This window comes from Phaethon aethereus (assembly GCF_964289735.1).
Source record: "Phaethon aethereus genome assembly, chromosome: Z".
Lineage (NCBI taxonomy): Eukaryota > Metazoa > Chordata > Aves > Phaethontiformes > Phaethontidae > Phaethon > Phaethon aethereus.
In genome coordinates this window covers 33016491-33039343 of record NC_138577.1, presented here as the reverse complement: position 1 = coordinate 33039343, position 22853 = coordinate 33016491, and the positions used below count along the sequence as shown (strand labels likewise).

Sequence of the window (22853 nt, the reverse complement as noted above, 5' to 3'; positions counted from 1 at the left end):
AGGGGTGACGGCCTGTGTCACAGCTCAGGCCCCCATCCCCACGGGTGTTCCTCTTGGCGTGGCTTCACTGGAAGCCACTAGTCACTAGCATCTGCAAGAATTACTGCACTTCACCACGGGCTACCGGAGCTCCAGGCAGGGCAGTACCACAGCTATGAAATGCCAAAAATATAATGCAGTGAGGGGAAAAAAAAAAGAATAATAAAGCAACCCCGGGCACCGCCGGTGCTGTGACTCCATGCTTGCGAGGCTTCACCACCCTGCTGTCTGTGTGGTGGTTCGTGGCACTCTTTACTGCTCCCCACCGACACCACGGTTACTTCTGCACACCGTCCTTTGTGTTTCAGTAGTAACAAAAAAAGGAAAATAAAACCGCCGTGAAAACACGACGACTTGTACATCTCTGTGAGTGAGGCGACGCTATCCACAAAGGACGGGGTGACCCTCGGTCAGGAGGGTCGCCTGTGGCGGGACAGAGGGCTGCACCGCTACCGGGCCGCTGCCCTCCACCGGCAACCGCCGCCGAGGGCTGCCCGGCCTCGCTGGTGTGGCCGAACGCACGCCCGGCCCGGCAAGGCGAGAAGCGACCGTTAGCGCCACGAAGGACAAACGCGCAGCGCGTACGACTGTTCCCAGCGGGCGGGTAAGCGCGCGGGCGCTGAAGGGGCCCTGCCCTCGCCCCGTCATTCACCGGGGACACGCCCCCGCCCTCTGGCTCCGCCGTATCCGGGCGCGGGCGGGGGGGAGGAGGGGGCGCAGGTTTTTTGATCCTCGTCCGTTTCCGTATCGTTTGTCTGCGCGGCGGAGCTCGCGCCGGCAGCGGGTGCTGAGCGGGCGGCCCATGGAGAGGAGTGCGGCGGCGCCTCTGTGGCGGCTCCGCGCGACCGGCGGCCACCGGGACCGGGACCGATGCCACCCGCCGCCGCGGGAGGACAGCGACCGCGACATGGGCGGGAAAAAGCGGGGCGGGCCGCCGCGGCGGAGGGTGCTGCCGCTGCCCGAGGCGCAGGGGGCGTCGCTGGTGCTGCTGTACCTGCTGGGGCTGCGGGCGCTGGTGTACATCTCGCACCGGCAGCTGCTGAGCCAGCCGTCCCCCGCCGGGCCCCGCGACTTCAGCGCCCCCCGCGCCAGGTACGGCGGGCGGGGCAGGGCGGGGCGGGGGCTGCCCCTCGTGCCCGGGCCGTGGCGGTGGAGCCGTGAGACCTTCCCGGGTCACGCCAGCCGCCGGGCAGAGTCCGCCCGGCCTCGCCCCGAGGGCGGCGGTAGCTGCAATTGCTGTTTGCTTTCCGCAGGGGCCGCGGCGGGAGAGCCTGGCCCCGCCGCCGAGCGGGCGCACGGACGAGCCCGCCCCTGCGGCGTCCAGTTGGTAGGGTGTGGGCAGCGGGGGTTGCGCTCTGGGCGCCCCGCCGGCTGGCTGCGCCGGTGGGGCCTCTCCCGTCAGTGCGTGGGTCAGCGCCCCTTGCAGAGTGCTTGGGTCTTCCCCGGCCCTGGCAAGAGCTCAGAGCACGCCCGGACGCTTGCGGAAAGTAGGTAAAAACAGTGCAAGGGCTCCGGATCTGGTAGTGGCTGCCTCTTGAAGGTGCTGTTTCGGGCTGTTAAAAGACTGCATCTTCCATAGTTTAATTCTCGTAGTATTATAAAGTACTTACTGTCTGGGAATGTTTCTTTGCAAATACTTAGTTGGTGTAAATCTTGTTTCTTCAGACATTCACAGAAGAGCATGTATACATATACAGAACCTTGCTGAAGAGAAAATCTTTAGCTTCTCCATTCACCCTTTTGTTTCTTTTTGGATTGAGATGTTCAAAACAAAACGAAAGTAGTTTGGTTTAGTATCATCATAGATGGGATGAGGAGCCCTGAGTAAAGATCAGTACTATATGCCCATTGCCATAATGATTTTCGGCATCTTGACTACAGTTACGATCTAGTTGGCTTTAGTCTGTTCCACTTACTGTGGATTTTGAAGTAGAACAACGTACAAAAATGTTATGGTTGTAAGTTGCATACCAAATGTTGAATGCGTTGATGCTGAATGTGTAATTTATCTCTTACAGGGTATATCTTGACAACATAACAGCAATTGGGCCCAGAACAGTTGGAAGTCCAGAAAATGAAGTTCTTGCAGTTAACTACCTCTTAGAGCAAATTAGGGCAATAGAAAAAGAAAGCACAGATGCTCACAAGATATCTGTAGACATACAGAGGCCCACGGGCTCCTTCAGCATTGACTTTTTAGGAGGCTTTACTAGTTACTATGCAAACATAACCAATGTCGTAGTGAAGCTGGAACCCCGAAATGGAGCTGAGCATGCAGTGTTATCCAATTGTCACTTTGATTCTGTACCAAATACCCCGGGTAGGTCCATGTGTTCATTCTGTGTTTCTATATATTATATGAACCACAGAGCTTGGCTTGCTGTCTTTTCATACCAAACAGGCTTATAGCCACATGCTAGAATACTGCATATGTCATCTAGTCAGCTTGATTTCAGTGAGATTCAGTATTTAGAGTGACAGGTTGGTCCTATTCAAGTCAGGATTTCACTCTCACTTTCTGGTAGTCAGCAAATTACAGATACTATATTTAGATCTCTAGAAAGTTTGGTTATATCTGCCTTTCTTATAATTCTCTGCTTATACGTGTAGCTCATGTGCTGCTTCCACCTGTTGTTCAGGTCTTTCCATATTCTGTACTGATTCAATCCTGGCTTGCCCTTCACAGGATGCTTTGTGCCAGAGACTGTTCCCACCTCCACTAACTAGTCTGTGTTTTCCCCTCCCTTGCTGGTATGCTACTTCAACGCAAATTTTTAGTGTGATATCCTTAAGCTATGCCAATTTTTTTTTTCTTTCTCCATTCAAAGCTTCTCAAAAGACTGTAGTGATCAAAGGTTAAGGACCGTTGTTGCCTTGGTAGTGTGTGCATTTCTCTTACTGCTACTTTCACTGTCACTGTTGCGCACTCTGTTATTCTTGTCCCTCTGCATTTTTGTAAGTCTTATCATGTTAGATAATTATTGCAGCGAGGGTGTAAACAGCTTTGTAAATATATGGTTTTAACAGTGCCAGGAAGGTAGGGAACTGAAACCGCACGAAAACATTTGTTGTAACACTCAGCCACAGGTGTGTACTTGTTATTGCAGTTGAAAAATACCTACAGATTTCAGTTGCCAACAGCACAGCTTTTACTGAAGTGTCTTCATTCACTCCTTACACGATATTTTATTTTGGGGGTTAAACTTTCTGTTCTTCAGCGCATGCAAATAGTCTTCATTGTTAAGAAAAGGCTGAGTATTAGCTAGAGAAACAAAGCACTTGCTGTACTCTTTGTGCCTTTTTCTGTCAATCAGTAGTATACAGAACTTCTCAATCATATTTAGGCAAGATGAGTTTCCAAATTAAGCTTAATAATTTCATGATTATTACACATGCTCTGTGATTTAGGTACTGCAGAGATGCTAATTGCTGTATTTATAGTCTAAATATGGCTGCCTAGACTTAGAAAGAATACTTTCCAAGCATAATACAGTGATTATTGAAAACTGTCTTTAAATTGGTGCCCTATGTGCATTGTGTCTCCACATCTATGGCTTGTAACACAGGATTATGTCTACATAATTTATTTTCTTTACAGTTTACTCAGTAACATATTTTGCTGACTTTGCATAGAGGTGCCAAAAATATTAGTAATTTTTATAGGATTGTACAGAAATTTATGGAGGAGCTAGAAATCATCCTGTATGCTTGCCTTTAATCACGAAGCAGCCTAACCCTTTACTGCATTTTCATTTTCTTAGTGTGAAACTTGCACATAGCCTAACCAAGAACCTTTTGTTTTCTAGTCCCCTGTATTTCTGTCAGTTACTTGCTTACAGCTTTTTTTCATTACGAGAAATGTGTTATTTAATCAGAATCAGCAGGACTCAGTGACCAGTGAGTAATGTATTTGAAAATCAGATAATAAAACATAATTGCTTATGCATACAAAATGAGTAAAGCAAAACTGTAAACCACTAGAGCTTCAGTGTTAGAAAGCTTGAGTTACTTGCGAAGGAAAAACATAAACTGTAAACTCTTAAAACATGCCTCTTCTTCTAATGTTACTAATTTTCAGTTTATGTGGCCTGTTTGATTCTTTTCTAATAAACCTGAAGGGCAGAAACATCCTTGAACTTATCATCACAGACATAGCTGATAATGTGGTTTTCTTAGGTTACTGATATTTGCCATAAAATCATCAGTTTTGCTGTAGATGAAGTATTTGAGGATGCTACTTTCTCTGTGAGCTTGTATTGTAGTCTATGGCTACATGGCTGGTTTAATCAGATGTAAATCTGTATGTCTGTTGAACCCAAACTTTTATTTTTCTTAGCTTCACAGTGAGGCAGACGAGTGATTAATCTCACTGAAAACTGTAATCACTTCTCTGAGTTTTCAACACAGCATGAGTTAGATAAAAGAACTCAGTGTGGCTAGGAGTAGACTACTGATACATTCAGGTAGCAATGTAAACAGAGCTTTAAATCAGATATTGGGGAGGGCTTTTTAGAAAACTTTTGGCAGAACAAGGCATTAATTTCTCAGAAATATAGTAGAGAACAATGGATTGCAAAAGTTTTTGTTTTATTTATTCTGAAGTACAGAAGCTAAGGCTAAAATTTAGGCTGATATTTGTGTTTGTATCAGGAATATGCCCTTTTTACGGAAGGAGCAAATATGTCTGAATCTTTCTAAGTTACAAGCTTTGGAAAAGCTGCTTTTTTTAATGTGTGAATTAAAACAGTTTTAGCAGCTAATGAGACTGCCCTAATGGCATGCTGAGGCCTGACCACACGTTATCTCAGTGCATGTCAGCATCATATATGCAGCTCGGGCCTAAAGGAATAAGGATGAATTTTTCTGTGTTTGCTTCCAAATGGTATTGTTCAAAATGGGGTAGGGAGATGCTACAGCTTGCACCAAAGTGAGGGAAATGCGGCAATGGGAGACCTTGGCTAAAAGATGGATGCTTAATCAAGATTAAAAAAATGGCAGGGTGTGGGAGGAGGTGTGAGGAAGTGAGAGTAAGTCTAGAATAGTGTTGGATGATGAACTCAATGGAAAAGACTGCCAAGCTCAGAGCAAAGGGGTTTTCAGCAAAGAAGGGTTGTGCAAAGCATCTGATCATGAAACTACTGTATTATAATGTATACTTTCACTTTAAGAATGTTTTAGAGGTGTGAATTCTGGTGATTCCTTTGCTTTATTTTGCAGTCTTGGCCTTATGTTAGTTTGAGGTTTTGTCCACTTAACTTGAATGCATTGTAGCAGTGTAGAATGCTTTAGGGTGACTTGTGTGGGAATGTTTGTTATTAAAAATTTGAGTATGCTGTAAGTGAAAATTTCGTTCTTTTTTATTTGTATTGTTCTTGGAAAAATACATAATGATCACTTGCCTGCTTAGTAACATCATTAGTCTACTTTCCTTGAACAGTACTATTTGATCTGGTACGTTGTACTTCACTTCCTCAATTTTTGAGCATTATTTTTCTTTTGGTCCTTGCTTTTAACTAGTAGAGACACAGGGTACAAGCAGTAGCAGAAAATATACCACAGCTTGACATAACCTCAGTCAGATTAAGTGACTGAAATAGAATAAAGCTTTTTTTGTTCTCTGGTCTTTGTTGCAATTCTATGTGTTTGTTGTAAGACATACTATTCTGCTGATTATTTTAAGGTGCCAGTGATGATGCTGTTAGCTGTGCAGTGATGCTTGAAATACTTAACACACTTTCAAAATCATCAGAGCCCCTGCAGCATGCTGTCATATTCTTATTTAATGGTGCGGAAGAAAATATTTTGCAGGTGAGAATGTGCCAGAATTAAAAAATACACATCAAAGACTCTGATGAAGGAAAGAATAACTGCAGATACGGCTTGTATTTAATCTGTTGCAATATTAGTTAAATGTCAGTCTTAACATTCTGAGGAAAATGTATTTGACTTCAAAGAGAAAAATACACTTAGATTAAGAATATTGTCTGTATTTTGATTAGAAGACTTAGATTTTCTGCATCTGTGTTGTGATCTGACTGCCTAGTCTGGTCTTGAGTTATGATCATACGTGATGGAAAATAACATTGAGGCTGGTTTGGAAGATGTTTGACCTATTTTTTTAAATTTTTTTTTTTTATTTCCCATCAAGGCTAGTCACGGCTTCATTACACAACATGAGTGGGCCAAGTCAATTAGAGCTTTTATTAACCTGGAGGCAGCAGGTGTAGGAGGAAAAGAACTTGTTTTTCAAACAGGTATGAGCTTGCATTGTGTCCAGTTTCTACACTAGGGTAATTTGATAAAAAACAATGTAGACTTGAAGGAATATCTAAAGTGACTCATAAGCAAAAGACAGGAGAACCTTTATGCCTCTTTCCCAACTGTGTGCTGCAAGTAGGTTGCTCTCCATCTTTAGATACATGCAGGCTAAAGCACTGCCACAGAAGTTGACTTGTAGGTGGGAAGCCTGTGTAGAACAGAATTTAAAAAGCTGTATTTCCTTTTTACATCAAGGTAATAAGGAGAAAAACAGATTTTGGTATCTCACGTATCTTGCATACTCATACTGTCATATGCTTTATCTAATTTTCAGAGCAGTTCCTTCAAAATCTTTGCAGGGAGATGTTGGCATTAGAACTTCATCTCCTGCTCAGGAAGCAGCAAAACTTCTGTGTTTTGCAGGCTACAGTTAAACTTCTGCTCCATCCTAGTTGGACTGCAGACTTCCTTCTACTTCTGGAGCTGCTTAATTGTTTACTTGCATTGAATGTTTTAGTGGAGAGACTTTCCTCTAAACAACAATTTTCAGGTGTGATGGGTAGATGATAAATTGGAAACTCTGTTAAAGGTTGTGACTTCTTCATTAGTGTTGCGTCTTTTTTGGGAGATGGCTTACCTACTCTGCCACTGAATGCTCAAGGCATCAGTGGTGTTTTTTTTTTTTCTTGCAAGTGTAACCAAATCTTTTTCTCAAGTGTGAGGCATTCCACCAACACAAATGCACTTGTATATACCCTGTGGGGCAACAGCGTTAAAACTCTAGTGAGTTCCTTTGCGTTATTTGTTACTATAAGGATACGTATCTTAACTGAAGTTCAAAAAGTATTTGTTGTGAACTTTCTGCTCATTTTTTTGTTAGGACCTGAGAATCCATGGTTGGTACAAGCATATGTAGTTGCAGCCAAACATCCGTTTGCCTCTGTGGTGGCACAGGAAATATTTCAGAGTGGTATTATCCCAGCAGATACAGACTTCCGTATCTACAGGGACTTTGGCAATGTTCCAGGTATGCTATCAGAAGACATGTCAATGTGCATTATGCAGCCATTTATCTTAAGTTTATAATTCAGTGAGTGTTCTGCGATTTACTACGTGAAAGTCCTCAAATTTGGTTTGTCTTTCAGTTTGGGAGCAAATTTTCCTGCTTTTTTTCTAAGGCAAGAGCCTTTAGATTTAGTTTGTCATGTAGGTTGTTAAGGATGTTAGACAGACTGCTGTTCCCCAGAAAGAAACTACATGGTATAAAAGTTTCCTGAAAATCAGGAAAACACTCCAGTAATTAACAGTACACTATTAAATATTCTGTTTTGAAACATTTTGGTAATGATGCTGATAAACTGCTTGCAGGAATTAAATGTCTGTACCTAATGGATAAACCAAAAATCACCTTTTTTAAAGACAGTGACTTAGTAACTAATGCAATTTCATTAACCTTTTTTTTTGTTGTTGTTATAATCAAGCACAGGACAACAGTTTTTGATTTTGCTAATCTGTTTACAGTTTGATATCCATTCTGCAGGCCATGACCAGTGGATACACATTTTTGTGGAACACACAATGCAAACACAATTCAAAGGAATATAAACTTCTGTGAAATCCTTGCTGTCTGGCACACGTTGTCATTGGAGTCACTTTCAAGAAAAGTGATGTTTCTGAATTGATTCTTGGAACAAAACATGTTGACATATTGTGAATTGTTCCAAAGTATGCTTCTAGCCTGAAAATAAAGTAGCTGATTTTGTATAATCTGTTCTTTATTTGTTCATAATTGTTCCTGAATCCTAAATGGTAAATGAATTTTCACTGACCTCTGTTTTTTCTAAACAAAGAGAAATGAAATAATTGAGTTAAAGAACTAGTTTGTTCTTCTTTGTCCACTGGTAGAATTTAGGTCTGATTTGTTTAACCTTTGCAAAATTGTGAGGATTCAAATTGCAGACATCAGCTTTTTGCATATGCAGCTGAGGGGGTGTGTGTTTGGGATACAGTGAATGTATAATTAATCTTGCAGAAAACCTTTTTTTTGTTAATATTTTTTGTTTATTTTTACAAATTATTTGGACTTTAAGAATTTTCAGACTGGCTATTTGAAAAGCTGTTTACAAATTACAGGTAAAAAGAACAAGCCTAGTATTTCTAGAAGCTGTTTCTAAAGCTCCACGGTGCTGCTTTTTATTTTCAATGTGGATCTCTGTTTTACTAGTAAGTGTTTAGAAAGCACCTTGTTCATTCTTTCTGAAGCTGACATGATTAAGAATTTTCATGTGTTTCTTCAGTAGAGATCAGTTTGTGTATAGATGTCACGCAAATCAATACATAGGACAGATACTATAAAATGTTTTTAAAGTATCCTTTTTCAACTACACGTGGAATCCCAGTTAGTGTTCCTTCTACAAAGCAGACTATTTTGTTCATCTTTAAGGACAGTGAGTGGGATACATAGTAGAGCAATGTTTTGTGTGAAATACATCTGAGGCTTTCAAATTGTGTTTTGAGGTTTTAGATTCACATAATTTCAAACATGCTTTTTCTCTCTCTGTAGGAATAGATTTGGCTTTTATTGAAAATGGCTACATTTATCATACAGAATATGACACATCAGACAGAATTTTAACAGATTCCATTCAGAGAGCAGGTTGGTATTTCAAGAATATGGTAATTTACTCAAGAGTAGTGTTGTAGCTGCTCTTTCATTTTGCTGTAAGACTAGCATGGCAAGAAATTAATAATTTTAATAACATATTTAGAACATGCTAGACTTGTTCTAAAGAACAAAGAATTAACTGAATGCCTTTAAAATACAAAGGAAATATGTTTGGTCAACTTGGGAAGATAAACTTTATCAGCATCCAGTGATGTTAATTTGAAAGTAACTGTGGAATCTGATTAAGGTTATAATCTAGCCATTGATACCTGATTGTTCAGCGTTCTGCTTTGCTTTTTTCTCAGTAAGTCCCCTTATTGATTCATATTCATCATGAGAGGCTTATGGTTAAGTTGGCAGTACAGAGACTGATCTGCCAACAGCGGTTTTTATTTCAGAGTGTTTCTCAGACAAACTTATGTGGTAGCACACAGGCTGTGGATAAACAGGATTTATTTTCAACTAACAGTCTGTGCTCACAGCAGGCTATTTGACATACTGCAGTAAAGAAAATTACGGTAAGACCTTTAGTTTCCCAGGAAAAACTAATATAATCCTAAGTGCCTCCAGGATTTTGGCCATTTTCCTCTTTAAGCTTGTACAGAAGCCAGTTTAGATGACCAGCATGAATAAGAGTTTTAAACATTTTCTTGTACCAGTGCAGTTGCAAAACAAAGTCTTCTAAATTCCCATTGGAAAGATGATTTTATCGGTCATGGTGATTACATAGAACCTCTCTTGCTAAATGTATCACGGCTTAAAAAAAAAAACCCAACAAACTTTTCAGCTGGTAAGCACTTTTACAGGTCAAGTAAAAGCAAAATGAAAGTTGAGAACAATCATTCTCATTTGATTACATGTGTTTTGGCTGTACTGTGGGAAAGGAAAAGGTGGCTGGTACCTGTGGACTACGAAGGAAAATAGCCTCCTTGTCTCTTACCTTACAGTCATCTTGGGAAGGAAAGGCAGGTAATTCGTAGTCATTTGAAACATGCAGGTGTTAACTAGTGGAAAGGAGAAGAGGAGGAAGATTAGGAAACCCTAACCCAGTAAAGTCCTGTTCTTTAATATCATACCTGAAGAAGGGCTTACGGGCTGAAAGCTTGACTACTCCCTTCATTGCAACAGTGTTTAAATACATGAAGCTTCTCAAGTATGCTTATTTTAGTGGCAGCTGTATAGATTAACTCATGAAAATACTATGCTGTGCATACCATCAAATACCTATTTCAGAATAATCAATTGTATATTCATATCTTTGAGGACATTTTAATACTATTTTAATTTTAGGAACACTGATATTTGAAAGAATGCTGTGTGTCAATTCATCAACCCTGATGTAGTTGCTTTGTGTATGTGCTTCTTTAATAGGTGACAATATTCTAGCTATCCTAAAATACCTAGCAACATCAGATAAGTTGGCTAATTCCTTTGAGTATCGACATGGAAATGTTGTGTTCTTTGATGTACTTGGTTTATTTGTCCTGGCTTATCCTGCTCGTGTTGGCACCATCATGAACTACATGACAGCAGCAGTCGCTTTTCTTTATTTAAGCAAGAAACAATTACAGCCCAAAACCAGAGGTAAGTCTAGCTCTTAAAAAAAAAAAAAAAATCAATCTCATTACTCTTTAACAAATAGCAATTAGTAAGTGAAGAAGTGTTCAGGCATTAAGGCATCTTTTTAGATAAACTTCAGAAATAAATTTTAGGTGTGCAGCATGCCGTAGGAGTTGCTTTGTGTTTAAATCTCTTAACTGTGAATAATTATGTTGAAGAAAGACTATGGTAGGCCTAGATGTCCAGCATTTATGAATCCAAATTACCTCTCTTATCTTTTCATGAAGATTAAAATTAAATCTTTTAAAGATCTGAAAATGGGGAAAAAAATTAAATTTGCTTAGTATCTATATAAGTTCTTTGTTCTGCTAGCACAAGTAGGGCTTCGCAGTCACGTTTCTTTAACACCTGTCCATAGGCAGGCTCAAATAAGAAAACAACAAAGGGGGAAAAAGATAACAAAGATTAATAAAGGTGTAATAAAATATTAACAAAGCTTAATAAAGGCTGTAAACCGACTTAAATCTTCTAGTTAGACCTTTTCAGGTATGTGTAGGAACATACTTGTTTGCTTTTTAAAAAAAAAAAATCAAACCAAAACAAACACTCCTACCCTGACCCCTCCCAATCCAGGAAACATTTTTGGAACACGAAAAAGTTACAAGAAAAGCAACTCTGTTTTCTCTTTTGGTTTGGGGGTTTTTTGAGACTTCATGGATAGTAGAGTGGCTCCCCAGGTTCCCTAGAGAAATATTCACTATTGGTAACATGGTAATCTGCAAAATGTACTGTGGGAATAAATCTTGCAATGGGGAAGACTGCACAAAGACTTGCAAAGAAATAAGCTAAGCGGTTTAGACCATGCTGTTAAGAATCTTCAGAGTGGACTCCTCATGCAGTTTTATTTTGGTTATTACTGTGGGGTAATTACAGTCTGGATGATAGTCTAGTCTGCAGTAGAATACATGACTGTTGAATTAAACTTCTTTTTTCTTCATAGCTGTTCATAACCTGAAGGAATTCTTTACTGCGTTAGGCTTAACGCTGTTAAGTTGGGTCTGCGCACTGGTGACAGTCCTTGTAGTGGCAGTGTTCATCTCTGTCATTGGACGGTCTCTTTCTTGGTACACCCATTTCTATGTTTCTGTGTTTCTGTATGGCACTGCAGCTGCTGCTAAGCTCATTCTTGTGCATACGCTAGCCAAGAAGTTCTTCTACAAGGTAAGCTTGACTTCGTTGATGATGTTGACTGGTAATGTAGTGTTTAATCTGTGGAAGACTTAATTTTTGAGTTGATTAAAAAGATGCAAAAAGTTTTCTGTATTGGACAGAAGTATTTAAAATGCTTTAAAAACTGCTTCATTTAAGCATAGGGATTGCTCTACTAAATCAGGGAGTGAAGAACTTCGTGATTTAGGGCTTTCTCCTTGCGAATGACCTTTAGCAGCTGCTTCAGTAAAACAAGGCAAAAGCCTAGTAGAATACGGTATAAGGTACTGTTTCTTTTCCTCTCTACACCTTTCTTTCTGGCCATCACTTCAGTGATAAGAGAGCAGAGCAACAGCTGGAGAATTGAGGCTTTTGATACCTTTCAATGTTCTCTATAACTACAGAATCTACATATATGTTTGAATGTCCTTCGAATCTTGCCAGGTTCTTGCCTGTGAATGTACTCATATGGCAGGTTCCCTAAATTTAATATTTTATTTTGGTATGGTACCTTCTTATGTATTTTTTTATATTTTTGTTCTTTATTTAATCTAATTTATCATTCACATTTTATTGTAAAACTTGGAATTCCAGTTCTCTCTTTTTTTTTTTCTGTCCTTTCATTATGCATGTTGTTTTGGTGATGTCGTTTGTATTCATAACCTTGTAAGCAAGTACTGTGATTTTTTTTTTTTTCAGGTGGTTCATGCGAGAGCTTTTTTCTTACATCTGTCAGAATTTCTAGTTCTGTCATGCCTGTTCTAATAGAGAAACCTGTGCGTACAAAGCTTTCTAAATGAAGCTGTTGTAAAAATTTCATTAGTCACCCTTCCCTCGTATGATTATCCTGATTGTTAGTTGTTTTGACAACAGCTGGAGATGGAACAGAGCTCTTGATAGTCCATCTTCTTTTGTGCAATAGGTAAAGGTCATTTAGGCCCCTGCAAGGCTTGGTGAGGATTTGGTGTGTGTTACCTTTCCATTGATGTCATTTGTCGTGATTACTGTCTACATTTTTTGCTTAGAATTCTTTTTCATGGATTATCCAAGATGATTTAACTTGCCTAATAATGTCATAACTATAGCTCATAACAATCCCATGTGTTTAGATGATAGTTTTATAGCTTTGTATTAAAAACAAATAGGGCCTTGAGGTGGTGCCTTGAGGTATCTGACAGATGATGCTGTTCCAGGGCAGAAGTCAGCTACTTGAGCCTCTTAGGCTTAGGCTTTAGGCACAGTAATATTCAGTCATTCAGCTTCCTGTTACTTACCTTCTCGGCCATTTGTACAAGCTTTGGGCAAGGGAGTTCAGGAAACCTAAGTTGTTAGCCAAATCCAGCTTCATCCAAGTGTTTGAAGAAGCGTTAAGAACTTACTGAAATTTGATTTTTATGGCAAGTTCTGAGTGGATCCATCATGTCTTTATCTGGGAGTGGATTTTTTAATAGTTTGGGGAAGAAGAGTGTTAACTGGTACATGTATGTTAACAAATACATGTTTGTGATGTAGTCCTTTTGTGGAAAAGATGAGCCATTTATAAAACAGATGCGATGTTAGCTTTTCTAGTCTTCTGGAAGAGCTGACCCGAGAGCGTACTTTCACTAACTGTTCAGTTGTTCCAGGTTCTGGATCTACTTCTTGCTTGCTGATTGTCTGATCAGCAGATCAACCAACTCGATATCATGAGTCTCTTAATTATCTTTCATGCTGTAGCTTGCCAACCCATACAGTTTATGCTGCCTCTGTAACTTATATTGTACTTAGAGTTGCATAAAACTTTTGGAAGCTGATCTCTCACTTGGCTATCGTGGGCAATACCTGGGTGTTTTCTGTTAGTAGCTCAAGAACTTGTGAATTAATAAGCTTTATGTTTTTTGAAACGGGTTTGTCAACTCATGCTTCTTTAACCCCTATTTGTTTGTTTTTTTTTTTTCTTCTCAGCCTGACACTGTACTAGGTGCTTTCTGATAGCCATTGTTCATGTAAGCAGTCCTTCTTGCGACTAGCAGGATTCACAATTAAGAATCTTGCACTACAAGCAGCTTTGCCCATGTAACTTCAAAAAAACCCACAAAAACAAATAGCATTTTTGCTGGTTAAACTTCCTTCTTTATTGAAAATATGTCAGATATTAGCTGACCCATGCAAGTCTTTTTTTTCAAAACAAATAATACATTTAAAAAAGCAGACTTCTGAAGAGACAGCTGTTGCATGACATATAAAGGCACCAGTATAATATTTGTATGCTAGTAACAGTGCTTGTATAAGAAGTGTGTTAACAGCTGCTGTTCAAAAACAGGTTTAGATTCTCAGGAGGTATACATAACTTTTTTTCTATGCTTCACAAATACCAATGCCTTTTATAAAAAGGCCCTATTCGCCTGTGTACCTGAAACATTAGCTTTCTATCTTCCTGGTATTATCATTTGTACATTGTTCCTCCCTCTACCTCAGTCCACGTAATCTCTTTTCCAAGCTATGTCAGAGCAGATTTAAAAAATAAAAGTATACTGTCATGGATGAGAATGGTGAGATGATGCTTGTCAAATTTGTTTTGTCCAAGGAAAACAATTATATACAAGAAATAACGATTCTTCTGTATGTTCTCATGGGATGTGATACATGGAATATGCTCAGTAACTACTGTGTTTGGGTTTTTTTTTTTACAGAATGTGAATGAGCAGTACCTGGGAGACACTTTTTTTGATGCCTCGTTGATGATTTGGTCTCTAGCATTAACTATGATTACTCTGATGGGCCTTTGTTCAGCATTCATTTGTACATTATGGGTAGCATTTCCTTTAATCACTAAGCTGATGATCCATAAAGAATTCAGCCAAAAAGGTATGAGTTTTGAGATGGGGAGGCTGTATTTTGAAACATCTGCCCCTATTATTGTATATTGAGTGTTTTCCTCAAAACTATTATTTAAGCAGAAAACATCCCAAACTTCGAATTTGAATAGTCAAAGTAACCATGTGACATTCTTGTAACAAGAAAAAGTGTTTTGAACTAAAGGCAGTTTGAAAGTATGGAGACGCTCTTTAAAAAAATATTACACTGAAAAACTTCCTGTGCCTCAGGCTAAAAAGAACAATACTATGCAAGGTTATTAATAAGTGACCAGATACTTTGATGGACAGTAAACATTGTTAAAAATACTGTAATATTTAAACAGTGTTTGGAACAGAACACATGTTTAATTTTTTTTTCTTTAATACAAGAGTAGTTTTGTGGTATTTTTGAAAGAGTTAATATTGGCATTGGCTATGCAAAATAAGATCCCCTTTCCATATCCATGTTAGGGATGAGGACCAGTATTGTGTATTGGGCCTTGCAACAGTACATGGATATATTAGTAAAGCTGTGGGTTTATGTCCTTTTAAGTTTTTATGGTTTTTATCATTTGTTTTTTTCTGTCCCCTGTAGGTGCCACAATGAAATTTGTCATGATGTACATGCTGGGAATGTTTGTTCCCTATCTATATATGATGTATCTTAGTTGGACGGTATTTGAAATGTTTACACCTATCATGGGACGAAGTGGTTCAGAAATTCTACCAGATGCAGTGTTGGCAGGATTTATTGTGGTCGCTACTGTGATTCTGTCATCCTATTTTGTAAGTAGAATTTGTAAATGTTGTTTAAAACTTTTAAACTTTCTCTAGAGTTTATAATCAATGTTTTTCTAAATTAGTATTTGAAATGAATGATAATTTGACAATATCTTAAATGTTACAGGAAATTTCTAGGAAACATGTCAAAGTTTCCATGCTTTCTGTTAGTCAAAGAAAAGCCATTGAAGCAGGGGTTAAGAAAATATATCTGCTCTATGATGATGTAGTAAAGATTTGTGTAAAATATGCAATTTAATGCTGATGTTTGAACAGCCATTCATTGTAGGTGAAGTATAGTGTGTAGCTGAACAATATATATACTACACTTCAAAACAAATTCTCAGTCTTTTTTTTCCTGCTGCCTTTGCTACAAAGGTTCTAGGTTTGTGTTGGCAGAACTTTTTAATAATAGGAAATTTTTCAAGCTCTGGGAAGTACTCGCTTTATTCCTTCGGGTTTTAAATGCTGAGATTAGAGAGAAGTGTCTTGTGTCAGATAGTACTTGCAATGATATCTTTTTAATGTACTTTCAATTCCATAATTGGATTTTAGAGTTACAGGAATAGTGTCTTATTTCTTAAGTCTTGCAGTTTTATAACTGGGCTGTCTTTTTATTCTCTAGATTAACTTCATTTACCTCGTCAAAAGTACAAAAACAACGCTACTAACATTAACTACTGTGTGTATAGTCACTCTGATTCTCGTTTGTAGTGGAACCTTCTTTCCTTACAGTTCTGATGCAGCTAATCCAAAGCCTAAGCGAGTCTTTCTCCAGGTAAGAAAAGCCTTGCATATGGTATTGCCTTTGTTGGCTGCAAGAGTGTTTGGATTTTTCAAAACTTAACACCTGCCTCCTGCCCCAAAAAGAGTAACCTTCCCTCTCTTGCTTTATTTAAAAGCTGTAATGATTATTCCTGGTTTGGGAAGAATTGCTCATGTTTCCCTTGTTCAGTCTCTGTGTTCAGTTCATCTGTGTCAGAAGAGCAGGGTTTTTTTAGGGGGTTGTAAGTGTGAGAATTGAGTAAGCAATGATAATTTAAAAACTGAACATTATGGGAGATGAGCAAATACTTACAGGCATAGTCATCTTCTGAATGTAGGTGTTTGTGGTATGTTTCTTTTATCAGAGTAATGTATTATATATATTCATACTCAGGTATGTGTTCAGTGCATTCTAAAAATGCAGTAGACCTTAAGAATTGACGTGGAGGATATTTCAGAATCACTTATGACTCTTGTGAACTGCACAGGCTCCATCATCTTTCTGTGTATCTTTCCTCCCCCCCGCCTTTTCTAGCACACGAGCAGAAGATTTCATGATCTAGGTGGAAATGTGGTTAAAAGTGACTCTGGTATATGGATTAATGGATTTGATTATAATGGAATATCTCACATAACTTCCCATGTACCTGAAATAAATGACACCATTAGAACTCCATGTGAGGAGCAGGCTCCTTTCTGTGGCCTTCCTTGGATTCTGCCAGTGCACTTCATGTTCCGGTTGGTGTGAACGCCGCTTCACTTGAGCGCTTACTGCCAAAGCACGTTGGTCATTTATGCAATCTTGCTTATGTAAGGGAAGAAAAAGTAAGGCTAATCTTGGTCTAAAAGTAAATAATCCTTCCAATTCAGAAGACACTTAAAACTTCTGTCTAGATGCAATGTCTTCTGCCAGAATCTCTGGAAGAGATTGCTGGGTCTGCTGCGGGAGCTGTAGAGGTTATGTGTGGAAAATCAGTGTTGGCACCAGTGGAGAAAAAGGTGAATGAGGGAGCTTGTAAATGGCAGTTCAGAGCAGCACTGTGTATGTTCCCTTCTTCCCCCGCTCACCCCAGCTGACAGCAGAGGAAGTCTAGAGTAGCAGTTCCCCACAGAAGAAAACTAGCTGCTGTGACTATTATACCCCAAAGAGTCTTGTGAGCAAAAGGGTAGCAGTTTAAACATGCAAATATTCTTACTTATTTTATTGTTTTGTAAATCAAGGCAGATGAAGGTAATGAATGAACACACTGGTGACTATTTTCCTATTAATATGGCCTTTAAATATTTGTCTGGCCACAAGCTGCTGATTTTACCTGCTTTCTGCTAGAATCGGTAGTAGCTTTTGAATATTTATTTAGTAGCAGCACAGTCAGCTATATGATACAAAAATGTCTTCTTGGCTTCTCATATTTAGTGTTGCATGGACAATAAGTTAAGACTTTCCTTTTTTTTTTTTTAAATACAGGAAAAACTGGTATCTTCCTGCTCCAGAAATTTTTCCAAGAAGCCCCATTCACTTTAAAGTTCTGTCCAAGGAGCTGATGCCCTGGAACTCTGTGAGGTTAAGCTTTGAAGTATCTGGTGAGTGACTGAAACTTCTGGTTTGTGATTTGTATTTATTTTTATACCCATAATAAATCAGGTTTTGACTTCAGCACTGCAGGTTCTAGTACCATTCCCAAGATAGTGGGCTTTAAGATTAGTGAATTAATTGAGTTTCATAACACATTAGAAGCTGTGGGTGTTGTGTTGCAGTTATTTGGGGGACTGGTAACCTTGTCTATTTTGAGTAAGACTTGGTTGTTTTATGGCAAGTCCTTTCTTAAAGTCCATTTTATAGCTCTGTGCCTCTCCTGCGTGATTACCTCATTTATCTCACTGCTTGGAAATAACTGAAGCTTCTTCTGTAGAGAAAACAGTTGCATCATGTTTTGGAAGACACGAATAGCAATAGACAGATAACATGCTACTACATAGGAAGATAGATGGTTATTCTACCTACACCTGTTGACTAAATCTAGATACATATCCTTGTCTCGCAGGTCCAAGTCACATGTCTCTCTACGTTCGGCCACGTGAAGGGTCAACTCTGTCCACCTGGTCTCTCGGGGATGGTGTGCCAGTTCCTAGCTTAGGGGGAGACTACTTTGTGTTTTACTCCCATGGTCTGCAGGCTACACCGTGGCACTTCTGGGTGGAACTGACAGTGAGTATGCCACTGCTGAAAACCCGGTGATCCCTGGGTCTGCCCTGTTGTCACCAGTTGTGCATTCTTATGTGAAAAATGTCATAATAACTTTCTTAAGCTTTGCTTTATTTGATAGATCCTAATTTATAATAAATAATGTAGCTTCACTCTTTTAGTTTGTTCGCCAGCTTTATATATCAGCTCACATATATTTTTGATGCTTAGTCCATTAACTGGCCAAACAGACAAAGGAAGAATATTTTCCATGTCTCCATGGTCCTAGGTTGTAAGTTTGGATTTCTCTGAACTTAACCTCATAGTTCTTGAAGTTTTATCTTTATTACTGCTATTTCAGACTTCTTTTTCCTGTTCTGAGTAGTTTTCTTTTCATGTATTTTGTTTGCTTAGTTTTAGGAAATTACAGGGAATCCTTGGTGGGAAACTTACCTGTCTTGAAGCTGAAGAGAATTGTAAAAGCTTTGGTTTCTAAATTTTCTTTTACAGTATTTTCAGCTGGAAGCAAGGTTTCCAGCATTGCTGTTCCAGTGGGATTTATGATCCAGCCATCCCACCCCCATTAACTTGCCAATGAACTTTTTGCAGATCTATGTTTTCTATAGGTTTAAAAGTGTTTATAGGTTTAACTCAAACATTCTTTGAGTAAATATTACAAGAACCTTTGAAAGTTCAGAAAGTCCCCTATTCCTTCCTGGATCAGTCAGTCTAAACACTTGATCCTCTAAAGGTACTTGATGAAGGCAGACAGGAATCTGTAGTGTGACAAGCTTTGCAAGAGTGATAGTGGCAAAGCTAGGCAGAAAAGTCTTTTCATCCTAAGGATTCATAATAGAAGGATCAATATAAATACTCTGTTGGAGTCCATGTCTTGGTTTGTCAGCAAAACCAACAGATAGAAACATTGAAGTTAGAGTATGTGCAAGCTATGTAACGTCAGACGCACAAGTTCAATACAAATTGAACTCAAAATGTAATCAGGTTGACATTTTTGAAGATAGGGTGTGTTTTAACATATAGGACAAACAGCTGCAGGATGAAGTTTCTTGCATACATGTTAAGTCTGTAGAAAAGTACATCTGTATTGACCTTACTTTTAAAAGCCATAAACAGTCATAAAGACTGTGTTGCCCTTTTCTCACTTTCAGGCCCCAGAAAAGCACGCTGATGGAATAGTCTCCCTTGCCGTAGCAGCACATTACTTTTTTGGGGAAGATCAAAAGTCACCTCAACTCTATGCCTTACTGGAGAGGTTTCCAAACTGGACGTTTTCTTCTGGTTGGTCCTGCACTTATGACCTTTTTGTCTTTTAACGTTGAAAGTAATGCAGCGCTAATAGGGTAATCTCTCTGACACAGAATGCTGTTGTAGCAAACACTTTCCAACACTATGCCATGCCCGATGCCAGAGACTTTCATGGGAATTTATAGTATTTTGGCAACAAATAGTGGTTCTTTGGCAGTTTGGCTATTATAAAGACTACTGCTTTCTTGGGGATATAGTGATACTTTGTGTCAATGTGAATACAGTTCACCTTCCACTGAAATGGCAGTTCGACTAGTGCATTTCCTAAAATTAAAACTGCATTTGAACTAATGTTAGCACAATATGATGGCAATTGTAATGAAATGGCCTCATGAAATTATTTTGATGTTATGTAAAATATGACTGTACTTCGCAGACATGTGGGGATTATCACCTGCCGATCGTATCCGTCCTATTAAAGTAAGACCTTCAGCTAAAAGATGCTTGTTCACTTGGGGGGCGGGGCAGAGGTGGCAAAGTCCTAAACATTTTGTCACTGGTTGAGGTGACTGAAAGCTATGATGCTTGTGTAGGTTGCATTCCCAGTCCTTGGCAAATGCACAATGCAGAAAAATTGATATTATGATGCAATGTGGTAATTACTTATCTAGATTGTCTTTTCCAAATAATATGTTTCTGTTAAAAACTCATTTCCTACCCTTTTGCCTGTCTCTTCAGTGTTAAAACTTGAGTGGGTAAGTCTGACATTTTTTTGTTCCTGTTGGGATCTTTGAGTATCAGCGTATAAGCGTGTGACTTGCTCTTACGTATATGAGAGTGCTAAGTCCCCACTCCTTTATGTAGATGTCTTATAATTAATCTACTCTAAATTTCAAGTATCTTCTAATTTATTAGAATTGGCTAACTTTTGGTATCTCCTCTGGAGAAACTTTTGGTAATGTGACACTATTGCACTTTGCTAATGTATTTAACAGTTTCTTAAAATATGGCTTTCCATAAGGAAAAATACCAAGAAGAGTCATCTTTAAAAAGATATCTAATATCTCTGGATTCCTCTTGTTTTATTTCCACAGGATGGGTTTTATAAATGACTTGTGAGTGATTTAGAATATCTTCCAGTTTTCATTGACAAGCTTTGAGTTCAGAATCCACTGACCTCTTTGGATTTTTTCAGTGCAATGTGTAATAGTTGCTGTTAGTTTCTGAAATTCGAAGAACTCTGTGTACCTGAAGAAGCTTCCTCATGCTTTTTTCCAAACTGTATGTAAAACATTCTGTGACATAATACCATGCTACAGATTGTACAGATTAGTATTTTGTTCATCTCATTGCTTGCAAAGCAGATTTTGTGAATGCTTCATCATTTTAAGTAAAAACATTCTAGTATTGGGAAGTTTGCAGGGCATGTGAAAGAAAATTTTGTGACACTTTAATTTGTGTGAGCTGTGATGACAGCAACTCACCGATCGTGTGGTTTTTACTTCAAATTGTTCTATAGTTTTGTATGATAGTGGCAAGAACCAGTTTCATTTGTTGCAAGGTACATTTGTGAAAATTGTCACCTGACTCATGGACTAGGGTGAGAGGTTTAATTACTGTAATCGTAATGAACTGGCCATCAGTATCATAAAAACCAGTGAGTCCTCCTACATTAACATGTGCATTAATCATCAGTCACTTGATTGCATCTGATTTGAAACTACAATCTCTTGTAGCGTACAATATTACGCATCTAATGTTTCTTTAAAAAGTGGTATTAATGATTTGGAGAACAGAGTTTTAGTTCATAACTCTGTGTCTTGAATCTCAACAAATGTTTTGTACTGTACTCTAGCTGATGCACAGCTAGTTAACTAAAGCTGCACTGACATTTACAGTCTTCCTTAGTTTTGATTTTTATTTTGTTTTGCCTCTAATTTAAAGCTTTGAAGAAGTGCTCTGTGGAGACTTTGTACTGGGAGCCAAAAATATAAAAATGCTTGTTAGCAATATCTGAAACTTCAGTGAAGCAATAACTCTCACCAACTCAGGATTTAACCTTTATTAAATTTAATTATGAGGGATGTCTAGTTTGTTGTAAATTTCTGTCTCTGTAAATAAAAGCAAAACTTAATTAGTGAAAGTTGATTTTCAGCATGATTAAAGGCATATTTGTTGTTTTTATTCACTGCACTAATGTTTTATTTAATCTGTGGGTAGAAATACTGCTAAGTAATGCTGGAGTTAGACAGCTAGAGTTAGAGCTATGTGGGAGATACACATGGCCAAAGAATGTAGAAATTATCTGAACTGAGAAATGTTAAAATGAGGGCCCTGGCTGGGTGCCTGGAAAGGAAGGTTCTTCTTGAAGCAAGATGTGGTATGGAAGAGTCACTGGTAGCAAAACTGATAGTTGAGAGCAAATTTACTGTTGATCACAGGCAGAAGAACAGGATGGAAGATTTTGCCAACTCTTTCAGTGTCCATCTGCTTCCCCATTCAGTGCAAGCCCATTAGTCTTCTGCTACTGTGGTTTATTTCTCCTAAAAAGTATTGTGAGTCCTATTCTGTGAAATACACAAAAAGCAAGCAGCTGCTAATTTTAAGGATAGAAGGGCATGGGAGTAGAAAAAGTGTATTCCTAGTGGGGTAGTGAGCAGCTGGTTGATGTTAATCTGAAACAATTTACATGCACAGCCTTTTCTAAATTGCTTTACTCTTCCTTAATGCTAGAGTTCTTCCCTGACTTTTGGTGGCTTTGAGAACCTGTTATGCTCTCTATGAACATACGTAGTACTCTGTTACTTATCTTGTAATGATGAAAGAGCTTTAGAAGTATTTTATCAATTTAAGCAGGTGATTGCAAAGGAGGCCTGTACATGTTGTAGTTAGTCTAATGCAGCATTAGAGTGTGTCACCATACCTTCAGATGCCTGTCAAGTAGAAGTATGCATCTGAAGAAAGTAAGTGTTGGGATAGGTGCAATGAACAGGAGAATTTCAGCAATCATACACAAAGTGACAGACTGTTGAGCTGAGTGGAGCTTTTCTGTGTTAGCAAGACCTGTCTTTTAACACCTGTTCAATCTAGGTTGGGCTGCAAGCCTGTTGGAAAAAAACTAATCAAATAGACAAGATCTAACAAGTCTATACAGAGCTAATTGTAGCATATGGGACATAGCTGCTGAAGAGTTTGCCTTGGCATGGTAATGCTGTTCAGTACTTTTTTGCCTTGAGGGCTAAATCTCATCTGGTTCCTGATGAAAATCTGGAAGGAGCCTGCAGGATGACCC

The 22853-nt window shown here is 38.9% G+C and overlaps 1 protein-coding gene across 1 annotated transcript; it reads left to right on the top strand.

The window, feature by feature from the left end:
• Positions 1-841: 841 nt before the first annotated feature.
• Positions 842-19629, top strand: ERMP1 (endoplasmic reticulum metallopeptidase 1; the record flags this gene model as incomplete). Its single annotated transcript, XM_082013260.1, has 15 exons — positions 842-1131; positions 2058-2359; positions 5720-5847; positions 6188-6293; positions 7178-7324; positions 8861-8953; positions 10334-10546; positions 11523-11743; positions 14404-14578; positions 15164-15354; positions 15974-16126; positions 16649-16851; positions 17579-17694; positions 18156-18319; positions 19465-19629. 15 exons carry the CDS (start codon positions 842-844, stop codon positions 19627-19629), a joined length of 2667 nt encoding a protein of 888 aa, XP_081869386.1.
• Between the last annotated feature and the right edge of the window lie 3224 nt (positions 19630-22853).